At 33.0% G+C, this 17,930-nt stretch overlaps 2 protein-coding genes across 2 annotated transcripts in view; both read right to left on the reverse strand.

Annotated features, from left to right (window-relative positions):
- The window catches only part of Sap30 (SIN3-associated polypeptide 30), a 34,258-nt gene extending 18,063 nt beyond the window's left edge, over positions 1 to 16,195 (reverse strand). Inside the window, exon 1 of the mRNA XM_067269060.1 lies at positions 16,086 to 16,195. The gene's annotated coding sequence lies outside the window, so the exon portion shown is untranslated. The remainder of the gene's footprint in view (positions 1 to 16,085) is intronic.
- LOC136974180 (uncharacterized) lies at positions 8,006 to 8,464 on the reverse strand. The gene has a single exon (XM_067268983.1). The coding sequence runs from the start codon at positions 8,462 to 8,464 to the stop codon at positions 8,006 to 8,008; it is 459 nt and encodes a 152-aa protein (XP_067125084.1).
- Positions 16,196 to 17,930: the final 1,735 nt, after the last annotated feature.

Consider the following 17,930-nt stretch of genomic DNA (forward strand, 5'->3'; position numbering starts at 1 on the left):
TATATTGGCATTTGCAGACCTTTTGTCAAAATACCCTTGGTTAATACAGATGAATAATAAAAATGACGTTAGTAATAAAACCAGAGTTCACCACATCACGGTGCAGCAAATGCGATACACGTTGGTCGCTACACCAACAAACTTGTTGGTGAATACTGGAACACATTTTACAGTCAACTCACATTAATACAAATTGTTAGGAAAACAGTAGTTAGTTTGCTTTATCGAAAATTCATATTAATGATTTTTAGGGTCAAGGTCAAGGTTGTACAATTTATGGAGTTAAGAGTTAATAGACAATCAAAATCTTTAATTTATATTTTGAATTAATTTACTAAATAAAATTATTTACAAAAATAAATTAATAATCTAAATGATTTTCAAAATCTAACAAAATGAGGAGAAGACAGTATTTGCCATTTAAGTATGGAGCAGTATATCAGAATGGTTAAACAAAACAAAAAGAAATCTGTGATTTTCTTTTCTGTTGAAGATCATTTGAAAAAGTAGAAAATATTTTTCAGCACCAAAAGAGTAAAAAAAAAAAAACCCCAAATTTGATGTAAAGTAGCCAAACCTGACATTAGCATATGCACCCCTCGATATGCAAACTAGCATGTGTTTGCACGGGACCGCATCCATTTAAAGAGGTGAACGTCCTTAAACTTTAACCCGTTTTCTGAGTACAGTAGAATGGTCCACCAAACCACATGTTTCAATTGCTATACAATCAGAGGTTGAACCTGCCTTTGCTTACTAGAAGAAAATTATTCTACTCAAAATAGAACATTTATTATGGTACCACTTTGCTTTTTACACTTTTCAAATTGAATAATAAAATCATTATTGAAAATAGGATATTGTGAAGATAGTTTACCGATACGATTTAATGAATTCTGGTAAAATTTCCTGTTCATTTTATCACACGAAAATTAATGTTGTGACAATGGTGTTTTGCCAAGGTAATGGCAAAATTCGCTTTATTAGTGTTTGTTTAAAGGCAAGTTGACTGTAGTAACATTTTGGTTCATTGATGTAATGTTTGATGCATACTGGAATGCACCCAGTAATATTACTCAAACCCAAACTACTAGGTTACTTTTGGACTACATTTAATTAATTAAAAGTTTAAACTTTTTCCCAAAGTTAGCTGTACATGCTGTCATCTTTCACAAATATTAATAATTACAAATAATTTCAAATTTAAATAAATTTAGAAAAAAAGGGACTCTGGTACACAAGAACCATAGATTCACATCTATTCCAAATCAATCTTTGTAAAGAGCAATAGTAAATATGAAATTAGCAGAAAGATAATTACATGATGTCAAGGTTAACTCTAACAAGTTTGATAACAAGTTTTATCAACTGACACGAGACAAACTTCACAAAAGTGAAAGCATGTGTCAAAATGTTGGCTTCACTCTGCTTATCACATGTTCGATACAAGTTACCTTGCACCTTCCCCCATATAGGGAACCAGACTGATAGATCAGGCTGGCCAAATGCCCTTCCTAGCATCAATCATCCTCCTTTTATCAAGACTCAGAATGGTCAGAGCTATTACGTTCTAGATATGATTAACAATGTTAAGAGTGAAGAAAGAATGTATAATGGTACATTGCTTTTACTAAAAACTATGTTAATAAAAGAACAAATACAGAAAGAACGGCAGAACAGCAGAAGCCTACGGCAATATAGAACATGGCAGAATGCGGCAAACAGAGCGCAGGAAGATTTAACACCCGTGGCAGTCGAGAGGAGCACGGTATGAAATTCTCATTCCTTGGCATACAACAGCAACTGGTCTCTCAGGCTGTTTCCAGTTAAAGTATTAGCTAGATCCTAACACTACTTAATTTTGGTAATTTAGTGGAAACTGTTGTGTTCGTCAAGGAATATCCAGAACCATTTTTGTATTTAAATATACATATTCTATTTTTGGAATGCCGACGTTCCAATCTGCCGGTTTAACCCGAGGACGGTCTATGGAATAGGCAGAAAATGTTAGTATGTTTTCAATAAATTATCTCGGCAACATAAGACGTGTTTTGATAATCTAATAATTATTTGTCGAGTACGTTCCGTTAAATGTTCTTGAGATGTTTCTACAGATTTAAATTATAATTACTACAGTTTATATTATTAAAATAAATCCATTTTAAATGACATCTGTTTTAAATTTTATATTTAGTTATCATCAAACTTTAATTAAAATATAAAATTGCAGTCATATGAATATACATTTTTTAATTGTAAATTTGATGTAAATTCTTATATTAATTTTATAAAAATGAACAATTAAAATGCTTATTTTTAATAATAGTTCTTTGTTGTAGATCTAACATAATACTTAAATCTTTTCCTCTGAAGAGGTAATGATGCATCTTTGTTTCTTCTTCATTTTAAATTTATTTATACATGATGTGTCATATATACATGAAATACCTTCACACTGTAAGTTAAACTAGTTTAGTATACAGTTCTAAACAACTGTATTTATTTAATTTTCAAAATAAAATTAACTTAACAAGCAATACATTACTATACAAGTTGCTGTATCGCCGACACCACTGTTTATCGAAGTTAATTCATAATTAAACAAGAGCAGTTTTATTTTTGTTGTATGCGTAACACATTACTATATTGTCAATAAAGCGAAGGATTGTGCAATTGATCAGTAACACGGCAAAACTCTATAATTTATTAATATTTTGCAGCACTTTGTCGCATTAATTGATGATGTGAGTAAAATAGCTTAGTATGGATTATTTGTAAATAATTCATACTAAGTTTATATTAATCAAACAAATATTACAATAAGCTCTTTTCTCATTAGAAGTAATGCCCTAGTTATGTTAATAATGAAGTAACTGTTGTTTAATTATAAATAATTTTCAAGGTTAGGCAAAGTAGAACAACTAATTATTAGTTTTTAGAGTTAAAATAACTTGAAAATCAATAACTTTTACATAAAAATACATTAAGAAATTATCTAGAAATAATAATTGAGGTTTAAAAGTGCTTTTCTTTTTATAAATAATGAATGCATGTGCCTATTGATTTTTGAGCTAGCTGATTTGTAAAGTTTATAACATTGCTTTATTTAGAAAAATACAAATGAATATGAAAAGAGCAGTGTTATACTATCAATATATCTACTGTTGTATTTTCTAATATATAGATTCATCTTCACATGCATTGAGTAAATAATATAAATTTTAAATCTGTTAACATAAAAAAAATAATGGAGAAGAATGGAAGGTAAGAATTTATGATGTTGAGTCTTGAGAAGAAATATAGAAGTTTTAATTAAAATGATTTCTTTCTGCTGTTATGAACAGACTCACTATTCATCTTTTGTGATAGAATTTATTCTAAGATAATCATTTTAAGAGACTAAACCCATACAAGATTTACAGTAGCCAAAATGACTGACCATTCTTTATTTTTGCTTCTAATATTGTAAATAGAACCTGTAGTATTCATTTCACTAATTTCATTCATTGCTGGATTGTTTCTGACTCGGATCTCCTTTGTTTTATCTGTTTAATTTGACCATTAAACAATTACAAAGTAATTACTTGCAGTCATTTTAATCACTATGCAACCAGTTTTGTTTTATATGAGGATCATTCAAAAAGAAACGAGCCGGAGGCCTAGGAACAGAAATCCTTACCTGTATGTCAGAAGTATTGGACCTGGCTGTGGAGGCACTTGTCCCACTGTGACACAAGGCAGTGAATGGCTGTCTCGTAAAAGTCCCGGGGCTGCGTTGTCAACCAGTTCCGAACGTACTGCTGGATGTCGTCATCCGAGGTGAATCGTTTGCCCCCAGAGCCTTCTTTAGGGGACCAAAAATGGCATAATCACAGGGAGAGAGGTCTGGACTGTATGGAAGGTGACCGAGGAGCTCCCACTTGAATTTCTTCAAAAGTGCAGTGATTGTGTTGGCCGTATGAGGCTTGGGCCTCATACGGCCAACATTGTCGTGAAGCAGAATGACCCCACGGGTGAGAAAATCACCCGTGGGATCATCAACCCGTTCCTCCTACTCCTTCTGCTGTCAGAAAACGAACACCTCCTCTTTGCTCTTCTTTTGACGCCTCTATTTCACTGTTTCACTGTTTACAACACGACCGAACACGGTGGATGATTGATGCATGCTTCTGCTAGCTTTGTAGTCACGTGGTATGCACCCGTGACCTTCTAGCGGCAGGCTGTGATCTTCCGTGCTGTTGTTGGAACCACACATTCTTACACATGCAACGATATTACAATTTTGTCATCAGTTTTCACATTCTAGCCTTTGGCTCGTTTCTTTTTGAATGATCTTCATATGTTATTTTTCTAGTTGGAGCTTGTTACTTTGCATCAGGTAATAATATTATAATAATATACAAATCAAATAGAATGCATATGCCGATTGATTCTTGGATTAGCTGAGATTTAACGATTATAATATTGATTTACTTAGAAAAAACACAAATGGTTCTGGTAAAAGAGATGTGTATAAGAGAAATACTGGAAAAAGAAATTATTGAATCACTAGATGATAATGAAAGTGAATTAGATAAAGATGATATAGAAGAAAATGTGAATAATTTACCAAAGAATATGAGAGTTCAAATAAAGATTCAGAAGTAAAAAATTCAAAGTTGTATAATGTATAGGCTAAGATTCACAAACTCAATGGAAAATAGATCTAAAATCTAATATACAAAGGTCAAAAAGCTTATTTTTTCTTCACTTTTTCATTTATTTGAATAGGTTTTAATAATCTTGTTATCAATCTAAACAAATGTTAATCACTAAATAAATTGAATTAAAAGCATCTAAGAAGTAAGAGAAATCAGTACTTGAAACAAGATCTCTTATTTTTAAGAATCTACTGAATTCTATTTTGCATGGAATGCATCAATTTGCAGCAATATTTTCGTGTAATCCCAGCAACCTAAATATGTATTATTCTCACTTTTAAGTAGTCTTCATATGAAGTTAGATTTTTCTCAGCCACATTTCTCTTTAATAGAATCTGGACATTTTCAATAATATTTACATCTGGACAGTTTCTGAATCATGGTTCCAAGATTTCGTATTCTTCTTTGCCAATCGGGCTGTTGCTGGTTTTGCCTAATGACAAGAAGCATCATCATGCCGAAAATAAAAGGCCCCCGTATATCTGTATGAAGTTTGGGAGCTTCTTTCAATATTGACAGATACTTTGTTCCATTTATGATCTCATTTCAGGACATAATCCATTCTCCATTATGACTACTGTATTTTGCCATATATAATGTGCACCCAAGTTTTTTGGCCCAAACTTTCAGGAAAAAAATGTTTTGTTTCAATTTTTAATTGTTTATATTCAGGTACTTGTTTTTTGGGTTGAACTGATCTGGGGCAGGGCTTAAACCTGCAACCTCTACTTGCTGTGCAGTGCGTTTGCCAGTTGTGCCACCTGGACCCCGAGCAAGCCTTCACTTCCAGATTAAATGCATAAGGTTATATCTAAATTGACATGATTAACTGTGTAAGGTTATATCTAAATTTATATACATCTGGAGCAAAAGCTTGCTCATGGTCTGGGTGGCACAACTGGCAAGAAGAGGTTGCAGGTTGAAGCCCTGCCTCAAATCAGTTCTTTTCTTCCAGATAATTCTAAATTATTTAATAAATTATTAAAATTCTAATTGTTAATTTAGTTAAGAGATGGTGCCTAACGTCTACCTCTAGTAGCAAATTACTTAGTATTAATCATTAAATTAGTGGAGTTATAGCCTGGTTATTTAAAGTAATTGTTTGGTTATGTTTCTGTTTCAGTAATTTCAAAAATTTCTTTTCAGTTATACTTTTATTTAAAATCTGTATTAAACTAATGTTATTTCCCTCAGTACTACAGATTTTTGAGTCTTACTGTTTTTATAATTGATATGGAGCCCAGAGAATGATGACGACGTGGAGGGCAAGTGCAGAAAGGGCATATAATGAAAGAATGGGTGGACACACTGAGAACAGCTATAAAAAATGTGGAGCAATGGATGCATTAGCTAGATTAAGAAGCAAATGGAAATCAAGAACTAGCAAAGCTGATCTCAAATAGATGGGATGAGGCATGAAATATGATGATTCATATCATACATAAATATCCCAAATCTGCAATCCAGATTTTATAGTTTTTATCTCAGGTACTTAGTCTCAAGTTATAAGATTAGCAACTCAAAGATCTTGAGCACTTCATGTGGTACAAAATTCTTCAATGAATAACCATAAAGAATGAGTTTGTGTCAAGAGACATACTCAATATGGGGGTAACAACATCAACATGTTCACTTTGCTGCCACCATAACTATAGTCTATGTACTTAGAGATTGTAGTTTCTAAGTAATATTATGGGCTATTAAAATTGATTAACTTTATTCAGATTTTGTATTATAATGATTTACAAAAAGATATCTAATATTTATTAAATAAATTTTACGCATAAAATATCAAAAATTTTTTTTTACATGACAATACAAAGTAATCAGGACACTGGCAAATATTAAAAAATTTTGTTGCTATACCTGTTCTCTATTCAAAAATGTAGGTTATTGTTACATATGTGTGTATCTGTGAAGAAAAAAACTGTAGCAGTAATTAACAAAATATCTCTCTCATTCCATGAACTGAACAGGGTCACCAAAAGATAGAAAAAGACCCTAGTTCAACATCATACTAGACCCTTTTTTTCTGTAACATTCCCTATATAAACAATCTTCTGAATGTAGGTAATAAAAATCAAATTTATTTTAAATAAAATTTGTAAAAATTATAAAAACTTATGAACTTTATAAACTGTCAATGACTTTTACAAATTTCACTCTCTCTTCTGGGACAGCAAGTAAGAGAGAACAAACAGAATTGGGACATTTCTATTTTTGAAAACAACTGTGGCATTATTTTGATGCTTGGCAATGCAGATTCTTCTTTATGGATGTGTTCTTCAATATGGCAAAGATTTGTTAGTTTTACTGTTTTGATTTTCAAACCATAAAAAAAAAAAAAAAAAAAAAGTTGTATTTTTCATGTGTTAAGTAGATTTTGGCTCAAAATCTACTAAGAATTTAGCTCAGGTTATTTTACATTTATTTACTACAGTAGTCAGTACTGAACTTAGACCAGGCCACAGTTAACATGTCATCCAAGAAATAGGTTTTAAAAAAGTAGCTTTGATTCATTGCATGAATGTTTTACATAATTTAGAACAAATATACAGTAATTAATCTTTATTTTTGCTAAATATCAACTTGATATCTTGCAAGTTTAATGAGATTGAGCCAGTCAAACTTGAGTCATAAGCATAAAAAAAAAACAGACCACTGCGTCACCACTGTTAATGAACATAGATCACTGCATGTTTAATATTTTGTTGCATAACCTTTGTGGCCAAAACACCTTCCATAAGTTTCAGCATGCTATTGACTAGGTGTTCACATTCATCTGCCATTATGGATAGTTAAATGGAAGCTTTTAGTCCTTCAACTGTCCAAGGGCGTTTTTCGCAGATGTCTCTTCATAATGTTCCATACATTCTAAATTGGTGAAAGATCTGGGCTGTTGGATGGCCAAGGAAGAACTTCTATGTTCTTTTCTACAAGCCACTGTTTTGTTTTTCTGCTTGTATGACATTAGCCCCATCCTGCTGGAAAATGCAGGTTCTATTTGGATACAGCTTTGCTATGGACAGAAGTAAATACTGTTGTAGAATGTTACTGTATTGCTCTGAAACAAGTGTTCCATCAACAAATGTCAACTGATCCATACCACTGGCACTCATACATCTACAAACCACGAAGCTGGCAGGAAACTTCACTGAGCGTTATAACGACGATGGCTCATTAGCTTGACTGGCAGATCGAATGACACGTTTGCTTTTGTCTGTTGCTAATAATTCAAAGTTTGATTTATCAGATCACAGAATTTCATGCCACTTTTGTTGAGACCATGAAAGATGTTCTTTGGCTCACTGTACCCGTTTCTTCTTTTGATATGCTGTTAGCAAAGGTTTTTCACATGCTTCATAGAACTGGAAATGCATTTCTTGCAGTCTCTTGCATGTTGTCGAAACAGATACATTCTTTCCAGTTGTATCATTCCATATTGTAGTTACATTCAATGCTGTGGCACGGCAGTTGTTTTTTACAATTCTTTTCAAATTCCTATCATCAACTTTTGAAGTTTTTCGCTGATGTCCAGCAGCTTTGTTAGGTATAACATGGCCGTGGTTAGCGTAATAAACAATAATCTGGTGCACTGTTGTCTTGCTTAGCATTAGCTCTTTACTAATAGCTCTTTCAGACATGCCACGACTGTGTTTAGCAATAATAGCATTCCTCAAATCTTCTGAAACAGCTTTTCCTCTGGCCGTTATAGACAAAATGCAAAGGTTCGTAAATAAAACTAAAAAAGCACCTAATGTCATTCACAAGATCACTGCAGGCTAAAATAATCAGTTGTTTCAGAAATACTGCAATTGTAACATTATTTAAATGCAAATTATTGACTGGTCTATGTTCATTATCATTGGTGATGCAGCGGTCTATGTTTTTTGATGCCTATGACTCAAGTTTGACTGGCTCAATTTTGTTAAACTTGCAACATATCAATACAATCACCACAAATTACTGGTGTATAATTCAATAAATAAATAAGTAATTACTAAAAACCAGCATTAATTCTCTTCAAAACGCTGTTGTGAAGTTATGCAAGACTTCTTCCAAACTGGACTTTCTTGTTAATTGCCGTTTGCTGGGGTTATTCCCTGCTTCGATTTATAGAATACGTTTGCCTCCTGATTGTTCTACATTACTATCAGTAGTCAGACACTTGTGTTTGAGAAAAGCAGTAAGACTTGCTAAGAGAAGAAGGTATGCATTAGTGAACAACATTATCCGATTGGGAAATTATTTTTATGAACATCCTGACATCCTGACCCTGTTTAATGCAAGCATCATCCCATTGGCAGACTCTATTACAAGGAGACTCAAGAAACAACATCATAAGAAAATAGAATGGCTTTCAACATTCCAACACCGGAATGAAAACCAATACAGGGTTCTCTTGTATGGTGGGACGACATACGACCTCCACCTATGCTGGTTAATGTAGTCAGGTTAGGCCCTTTGTTTGCTCCTTCTCCTCCAGAAGATGTAAATAAGGTTATACTAGATGTTGAAAGGATGGTTGAAAGTCTTAACAACACGCAAAAGGAATACTTTCGATGGAAAGCTTTATTCTCTATTCGTAACCACACAGTCAATGCACAAGATGAAGTAAGCTATTGGAAGGCCATACATAATTCTAGACAATGGATGGATCATAACAATATAGTTGCCGTAAGAGCAGACAAATCCAGAAGCATAGTACTAATGAAAAGGGACACATATAGAAATGGCTTACATGAGTACATTCGCAACACTGAATGCACCAAGGCCCTCAGTGGATATTTGGAGAAGACTCAAACAAGAGTTAAACGTATAGCTAATTTCCCATTGACTGGAATACTCAAAGTAACTACGGCAACAGTCTCAGCGCTAATTTCCCCACACTTATTCGCTTTCACCAAACTCCATAAAACCGGTAAACAACTACGCCCAGTCGTCGACAAATCGAGATCTCCAGCTATTCTTATGGCGCGCATGCTTAACTCTTTTATAAACAGCAACATGGAGGAATATCCATACACCGTGTCCAATCTGGTAGCGTTGATTCACAGATTAAATGCCCTTGGCAGCTTGGATGGCATCTACTTCATAGTATGTGATTTTGAGTCCATGTTCCCTTCCATTTGCATTGAACCATGTTTTTGTGAATTAAGGGACTTACTCATTCGTAACATCAACAACTCTTCTAGACATATTACCAACATCTTATGTGTCACTCATCTTTTTTCGTATTTGAAGGAGATACTTTCCTTCAAACTAGAGGGGTACCTATGGGTAGTCCCATATCAGGAACCCTGTGTGAATTGGTGGTCAAGTGCCTAGAATGACACATCTTACCTGGCATAAGCAATGACATTAAGTTGTACGCTAGATACATGGATAATGTGTTGATTGTTTGGAAGAGGAAACCGGACTTGGCAGCATTCATCGAAGCTTTCAATGATAACGCTTATGGCCTCTTGTTGCAGGCAGAACAACAAAGCTCCACCAGAGTGCATTTTCTTGATATAGACATCAAGTTACAACAGGGACAATTAAGAACTAAGGTATTCTGTAAGAACTCTTATGCTCCACTTTTCATACATGCAAAATCACATGATCCTTTTAGTTACAAGATCTCTGCTTTTAAGACCCTAGTAAGAAGGGCTTACACCCATTGTTCGATGGCCGAGGATAGGAGAATGGAGCTGGAATATATTTCAAGTGTAGCTAGGCAGCATGGTTACCCTATGTGCCTAATTAATGATCTGGTAGCATGCCACAAACAACCTGTGGAAGTGGCACTTCTGGGAGACGTGTCCTTTGTTCCTATTACTTACAACTAGATCCTTACCAACACGTACAAACAAATAGCCTGCTATACAAGTAAAAGGATCGCTTACAGGAGATTGCCGATGATTTTCTCTTGTTTAAGAAACAATAAGGGCTAATTTTATCAAAATAGTATCCCAGGAATATATTCTATCCCTATTTACGATCATAGGGTAAATCGTCTGGGCAAATACATTGATGGTACCGCACGCTGCCTTAAAACAAGGATCAAGAAGCATAAACACTCCATTCAAAAATGCCTTTCCACTACAACATTGGCTTCTTTCGCCATTGATGATGACATCAGGGACTTTGATAATACACGATTAATACAATGGTGCAAACACCAGGCCAGCCTAAAATATCTCAAACAGCAGGAAATATTTAAAGCATTCAAGAGGGAAACAGCCATCAATTTTAAAGAAATGGACTTGTTGACGACTGCGTGGAGGGCGTATTTTGACATAAAATAGATCGACATCAAGTTTGTCTGCATAATTTATATAAACATCAATTTTTTTAAAAGTAGGAAGCCAGTTTGAGAACTAATTTGTTAAAGTGCTACATTGAGCATGCGCATACCTTCAAGATGTGCAATTTTCAAATTTTTGGGATGGGCATTCTCTTAAAAGCATTCCAATGAATAGAACCTGATGATGACCATTAAAAACAGAGGAAACGTTCGTTTTGAAAAGAATTAATGCTGGTTTTTGGTAATTACTTATTTATTTATTGAAAGATATCAAATTGATATTTAGCAAAAATAAAGATTAATTACTGTACATTTGTTTTAAATTATGTAAAACATTCATGCAATGAATCAAAGCTACAATACTACTAGATCTTTCATTAGATATATACTGAATTTAACTTGAAATTCTTGTGTTAAACATGATACGTCTGAATTTATTTGAAAAGACTCCAATAACTGGTACTATTCACACATTCACAAAGAATGTTTCAAATAAACAGTTTTCTTTTCTCCAATTTCTACATTTTAAACTAGTTTGGATCCTCACGATGTTTATACAAAAAAAAAAAAAAAAATGTAATATAAGAAATGCTATATTATATTATATTGTTGCTATTTTCTTTACATTAATTATTCATTCATAATTTGTTCCATTTTTCTCCATCTTAACATAACTGAGTGGAGCTCTGCATAAGTCAGAAAGTGTTTTGTCTGTGATCAAAGTTTAAAACAACCCACACAATTGCTAAACAACTCTTTGTAAGTAAGGCCAATGTCACAACAAAGCTGGAATTTTGAAATTCAATCTACGTACCCAGATATTTGAGGTCGAAGTTCATGTGTAAAGTCTATGGGCCAATTGCCAGTTGCATGTCCGTCATGCACTATTTGTCAATCAAGTTTCCAATTGCTGTCAATTTACATTGATCTATACAAAAACTTTTTATTTTAGATTTAAATTAGTCTTAAACTGCTTTTTTTTTTGTACAGTTTTAGTGCTGAGCCCAGTTTTGTATTCCTAGAAAATATCTAGTTAACTGTTAAATTGAATGCAAATGGTCATTGTGATAACTATTTAAATGGAGTAAAAATATTTTTGCTTCATTTAAATTCATTTACTTGATAAACTGAGAGTATGTACAAGTACTTGACACTACATCATATAAAGATGGAAGTAATACTTAATTTTTAGGAGTTATCCAACTGAAAATATTAAATATTAACTAACTTTAAATTCCTAATGTAAATGTGAACATATAACTCAAAGTTATATGATTAAATATTAGATCTTAATATTAATATTTAACTGAATGATACTTTTATTTTAACTACTGTATTTAATTTTGGCCAACTAACAAATGTATGAGAATTTTTACTTTATATTTTACAGCATGGTATTAAAGTCTATATGAAGATTGATATTTTGATCTAAATTAGTAACATTAAGTGCATATTTATGAAAACTTATTTGCAAGTAAAGTTATGCAGAACACTACAGAGAAAGTACAGGATGACTGTGCTTTGCTCAATATGTTTACATTAATAAATTAATGCATTGCTATGTAAAAAATAAGTCATACTTTTTCTTACATGAATCTCATAAATTTTTAACATGTCATACAATTATTTACACACGAAAATTGAGTATAATAATAAAACTTAGTTAACGACATTCAGTTTCTATAGATAAAAACACAAAGAGAGAGTATGCCTTGTACAATTTAAAATAAATTTAAAGATTTGTATTCATATTACACATTGCAAAATATAAATACTTCTAATCTTCCACAATTTTTATATTTTAAATCAGTTTAAAACAGTTGAAAGCACTTTGTTCATTGAAAATTTATTAACGGATTATAGAGGGGCCTGTCTTGGATTTTTCAAATCGTCATTTGTTCAGTTTAATTGGCTGCTTGTTTTTGAATAAGCATATGCAAATATATAGTAAAAATAACAAAATTAAACTGCTTAAAGAATTTATGACATAGACAATGCTAAAATAAATAAATTTTTCCACAATTATTACTAAAAATAAACTTATTAGTGATTTTAATGGCAGCAAAGTATGTTACAGTGATACTTTCATTAAAAAAATTCTATCAAAATATATTTTGCTTCGTAATATGCATTAATAAAGTATTGAAACTTCATTAAAGCAGTTGTTTTAAAAGATAATTTTAAAATTAATGAATATATTATCAACTATATAAGAAGCTTATATAAAAACAGACAGTTCATAGTATGGTTATAAATTACATTGTGCAATTTCTTCAAAATAAAATATATATAACATTGCTTTTACATTTATTTTTAAGTAGAATCATGACATATCATATATATTTTCTGCAAAATAAATCAGAATACGCTAGTGATTCCGAACCCGTGTTCCGAAAACTTTGACTACGAAAAAAGATTTTAAAGTTTTTATTGGAAATTTATTCTACCATACTACAACATATTACTTTATTTGTAGACAATTCCTTGTTTACTATTTTATTCAATACAATAAAATTTATTGCTTTATTGTTTTACAAGAATAATAAACATGGAATTGTTTACCAATTTTTTTAATATATCAATGCTAATGCTTTTCACAATAAAAAATATATAAATGGTGTTCTGCAGCCTGAAAGAACAAGAACTATTGCAACACACAGATATTGAAGCATGATTATAATTTTTTTATTTTGAAAAAGTGACATGATATAATTACAAAATTTATCTTTAATCTTGAAAAATTTTATTATTGATAATATGCAAACAATATTAAAATCATTTTAGCTAATGATTTAGAGTCACACACAAATTAACCGTTAAGAAGTCGGGAGTTTGTCGAGATAATTTTTATATTGATTAGTTTGTTAACTGTAATAAAATCTTGCAAAAACACCTGCCGTAGTACGTTATATAAGTTTTCTTACAAAGTGACACAACACAAATTTTAAAAATTCACTCCGAAAATTTTATTTTCAAGCTTTATCGAATAATTACGACAAAATCAAACTCTGCTTATAAATTTTATCGGAGGCTCTATTAAAGTAGCTGTATGCGAAACAATTTAATATTTTTTTTGCACATCTGCTTTGATGGAGACACTAATAAAACAATTACTAACAAGACTAAAGTTTAATTGTTTGCTAGGTAACTTTAATATTAATTAACATATCACTTGTAGTAAAATCTAATAAGAGTCCTAAACAAAAATAGATGTCACAGTATAATTATATAAATTTTATTTTAAAGTGGCTTATATTTAAGAAAAAAAAAATTACCTTTACAAAGTATATATGCAAACTTTATCGAATAATTAAAACAAAACGAAACTGTAATTCTTCCAAAATCTTCATTAGAGATGAAATTAAAGCAGTTGTTTACGAGATATTTTAATATTATGTTACCTATCTCTTTTAATGGAGTTGCATAAAACTGTTTACGAGTCTAGAGTTTAACTGTTTGCAAAATAATTTTAATGTTAATTTGCATATTAGCAATAATAAAATCTTATAAGAGATACCATATAAAAATATATGTCACTCACAGGATGCAACATCAGCATAAATCAAAAAAATCAAAATGAGAAAAAGTTTAAAAGATGTTTTAAAAATAAAAAATTAATATCAACTGTCCATTATCACTTCTGTAAAAAAGGCAAATTCAAAAATAATTACATAAAAGTTGTTTTAAATGTTTCTCGCACCTCCAACTACCCTACTTTTGACACATCTTTTGAGATATGCCACAGTTGCTGGATTTTTTTTTGTTTCTGTAAAGATCTTAGGAGTTGAGACAATTTCAAAAAGTAAAGTTTATTGAAAAAGCTTTATAGCAAGAATTATAGTTAATTGGACCGAGGCGTAAGGCTGTTCATTACAGAACATTAAGAAGAAAACATCTTTTTGTCAACACCGACACAAGTCAAAAAATGCCACTATTGACGAACATCCTTTATTCGCGGTTCAAAACGAAGGTTTCCAAATGCCACCATTGCTGCCTACATATGTACGTGTCAACTAAAAAAAAGCAAGAACGACATTCACGTACGCGGTTATCATCGAACTAATAGCCACACCGACGTTGCTGTCGGACAGAGCTTTACGTATCCAAAATGCACATTAACTCAAAATTTACGTTTTTTGAACCGTGCCACTACCGCAACCGACGTCGCAGTACGGTTATACACATTTTATTCCGGAGAAGCGAAACGACGGCAGAAGTTACTTCTAGGTAATTCGTGGTAGAACTGCAGCTCCGAGACCGCGGCACCCGGGATCTCGTCGGAGCCACGGACCACGCCCGCGGGAGTAAAAAACGTCAAAGAAACCGACGGTCTACGGGCGACCTTTGCGAGAGGTGGCGGCGTAAAATACGGTACAGTCGGCACGACGGCATTTCTCGCGTCTTACAAGTTCCGAGCAGTCTCCGGTAAAAGTGAAAAACGGTCAACTTTTTATACCATCGTTTCGAGAAACGATTCAGATTTTCCAGTTTTAAATTTTACCCCACTTTCGACGGTCTTCAAAATTCCAGACGGGCCAACCGGGAGGGTCACTCCCGGCCGAGAGTCGGGCACGGTCCGCATCCTCATTCGGACCCGCACGGGTGCCAAATTCACACATTAAATATACAGATAACTACCTAAAAGTAACTTCTACCAACATTTCTATTAGACACCCCATTAAAGCAGTTTACGAGATAATTTAATATTGATTAGGATGTTATCAATAGTAAAATCTCGAACAAGAATGGAATACGAAGCGTCTACGATTATTAATTAAAAAAAAATCAATAAATTGCAAGAGAAGAAAGCAAATTTATCAAGGAAAAAAAACGATGGAAGACATTAAACACGTTGACACATTGAATAAACGTCAATTACATTTCCTCGTTTGTCGTTTAATATGGACGACGGTTTATTAAATTTATATTCGTTTAAACACAGTTTAAATAAGGAAAGCATTTCTTTGGTTGCTGCCAGAGACGTCGTTCAAACGTCTCGTCGCCCGTTTGTCAGTTAATAAAAGTTACTTTTGTTAGTTTAAAGATGTTATTGATTACTTTAAAATTGTTTTTAAAGCGATTTTGTAAATGTTTACCTGATAGATGATGGAAATATCGTACGATCGAACATGAAAACAAGTCCCTAGACTTCTGCAACACTTTCTTTCTGACAAGATTGTGTAAACAACGCAACCTATACGATTTCGTGGGGGGAAAAAAGAGCATTTCCTGTTCGATGTTAATTCGTTCTATATGCCGTTTCTTAATTTATTAATATTTACTTTTTAATTATAGACGTTAATTTAAGTTTTGTGAGTTAATTTAATAAGAATTTGTTTTGCTAATAGAATTATAATCTGTGAAAATTGAGAGATTTAACCACTAGAGGGCCGCCTGTGGAAATTCAAATTTGGCCGCGTTTCTTTATGCAGCGAAAGTGTAGTGAAATGACGTCACGAGCAATGTTGGCCAATTAGAAAATAGTTTCGGTGTGTTCGCTGTAAAGCGCTAAGCGCTTCTCGAGCGCTGCATAAAGAAACGCGGAGATTTTGTATTGTGGCGATGGATCGGTGGTAAACCGTTTCTCGAACCTTCGCGTAACGTTACATCTCGTGCTGCAGGATCTTTTTCCTCATCCAAACTGACGTAACGATGCTTTGTTCGCGACGTTGTTACGTAAATGTGGACATAGCTTTAGATGTCGAGTGACGTAACGTTGCAAGAAGTTACAGCAATTGAATTAATTTTTTAATTGTCTTCTATTCTGTAAGTATTTTTCGTACTTACATAACTTCTTCCGGACTTCTATGGAAAACTATGGTCTCTAGATGTTCGATATGCGAAGAAAGCCTAGAAAGTTATCTGGGCTCCCGCGCGGTTGTTTAGGCTCGAACCCACGACCAATTTTCAATGTTATCCAGACGACACTGGAAGGCAAAATATCACCAGATTCGAGATGTACGAACGGCCATAGTTTCCCGTAATAGACAGGATTAACCCGCAATGCGATCGGCATCAGAAATGAGAAATGACTCACGATGAATTGGGTTACTCCAAATAGGACTCGAATCCGGACCCTATCCGAAATGAATTCGTGGTTACGTGTAACTATTGTACATAATCATACACGCAACAAATCACAAGAACTGTTTCTATACAGTGAAGCAAACTACCTATAAAAAGAACAAGAAGACTAGGATTTATCGAGTTGGGAATACAACTGTAATACTACTTGATATAAAATTAAGTAGAGATAATTATTTTAATGTAAGATGTATTTATTTACTAAAATAATCGGTTTGAAATGCTTTAAAGAGAATCAAAATGTGATTCCTTTCCCTTTAATACCATTGTGAATGAGCAATTTGCAGAAGAATTTTTAAATAAATCCGAAAACTTCTCCATTATTAAGTTAACAGTGTATTCATTATTATTCGTTTTTACGTTGATATAAACCAACAAGCAGAGTATCGCAGTGATGAGACGGTGGGACATCTTCGTCACTCCTCTCTCGAAGACGTCGAATTTCCATTCTTTCTCGCAATATTTCTGCGTAAGTCTTTTTCGGACCTTCGGATTTTTTATCTACGCTCGTCTTCCAAAAATTGCTTTCCTCGCTGCTATTTTCAATTATAGGTATGTCTGCGTCGGAATGTTTGGTATCCTTTCTCGAAGTATTTATTCCTACGGAAGGTTCTTCGGGCAAAGTAATATTTGTCATCTGGTCCGATCGCTCTTCGATTTTTCTATTATCGCTGGTTCCTTCTGCTAATAGCATTTTGTTTTCGACACGTAGAGTAATATTTTTTGGAGATTTCTTAAGCAGATCGTTAGACTTGGATCTTTTGGGCTTGTGCACGATGATGTAAAACGGCGTGTTTGATTTGCGGTTGACGAAACGTGTCTTAACCTTTTGATTCCTGTGAATCGCATTGCGAAGT

Source organism: Centruroides vittatus, unplaced genomic scaffold, assembly GCF_030686945.1.
Source record: "Centruroides vittatus isolate TY-2023 unplaced genomic scaffold, ASM3068694v2 contig_345, whole genome shotgun sequence".
Classification (NCBI taxonomy): Eukaryota; Metazoa; Arthropoda; class Arachnida; order Scorpiones; family Buthidae; genus Centruroides; species Centruroides vittatus.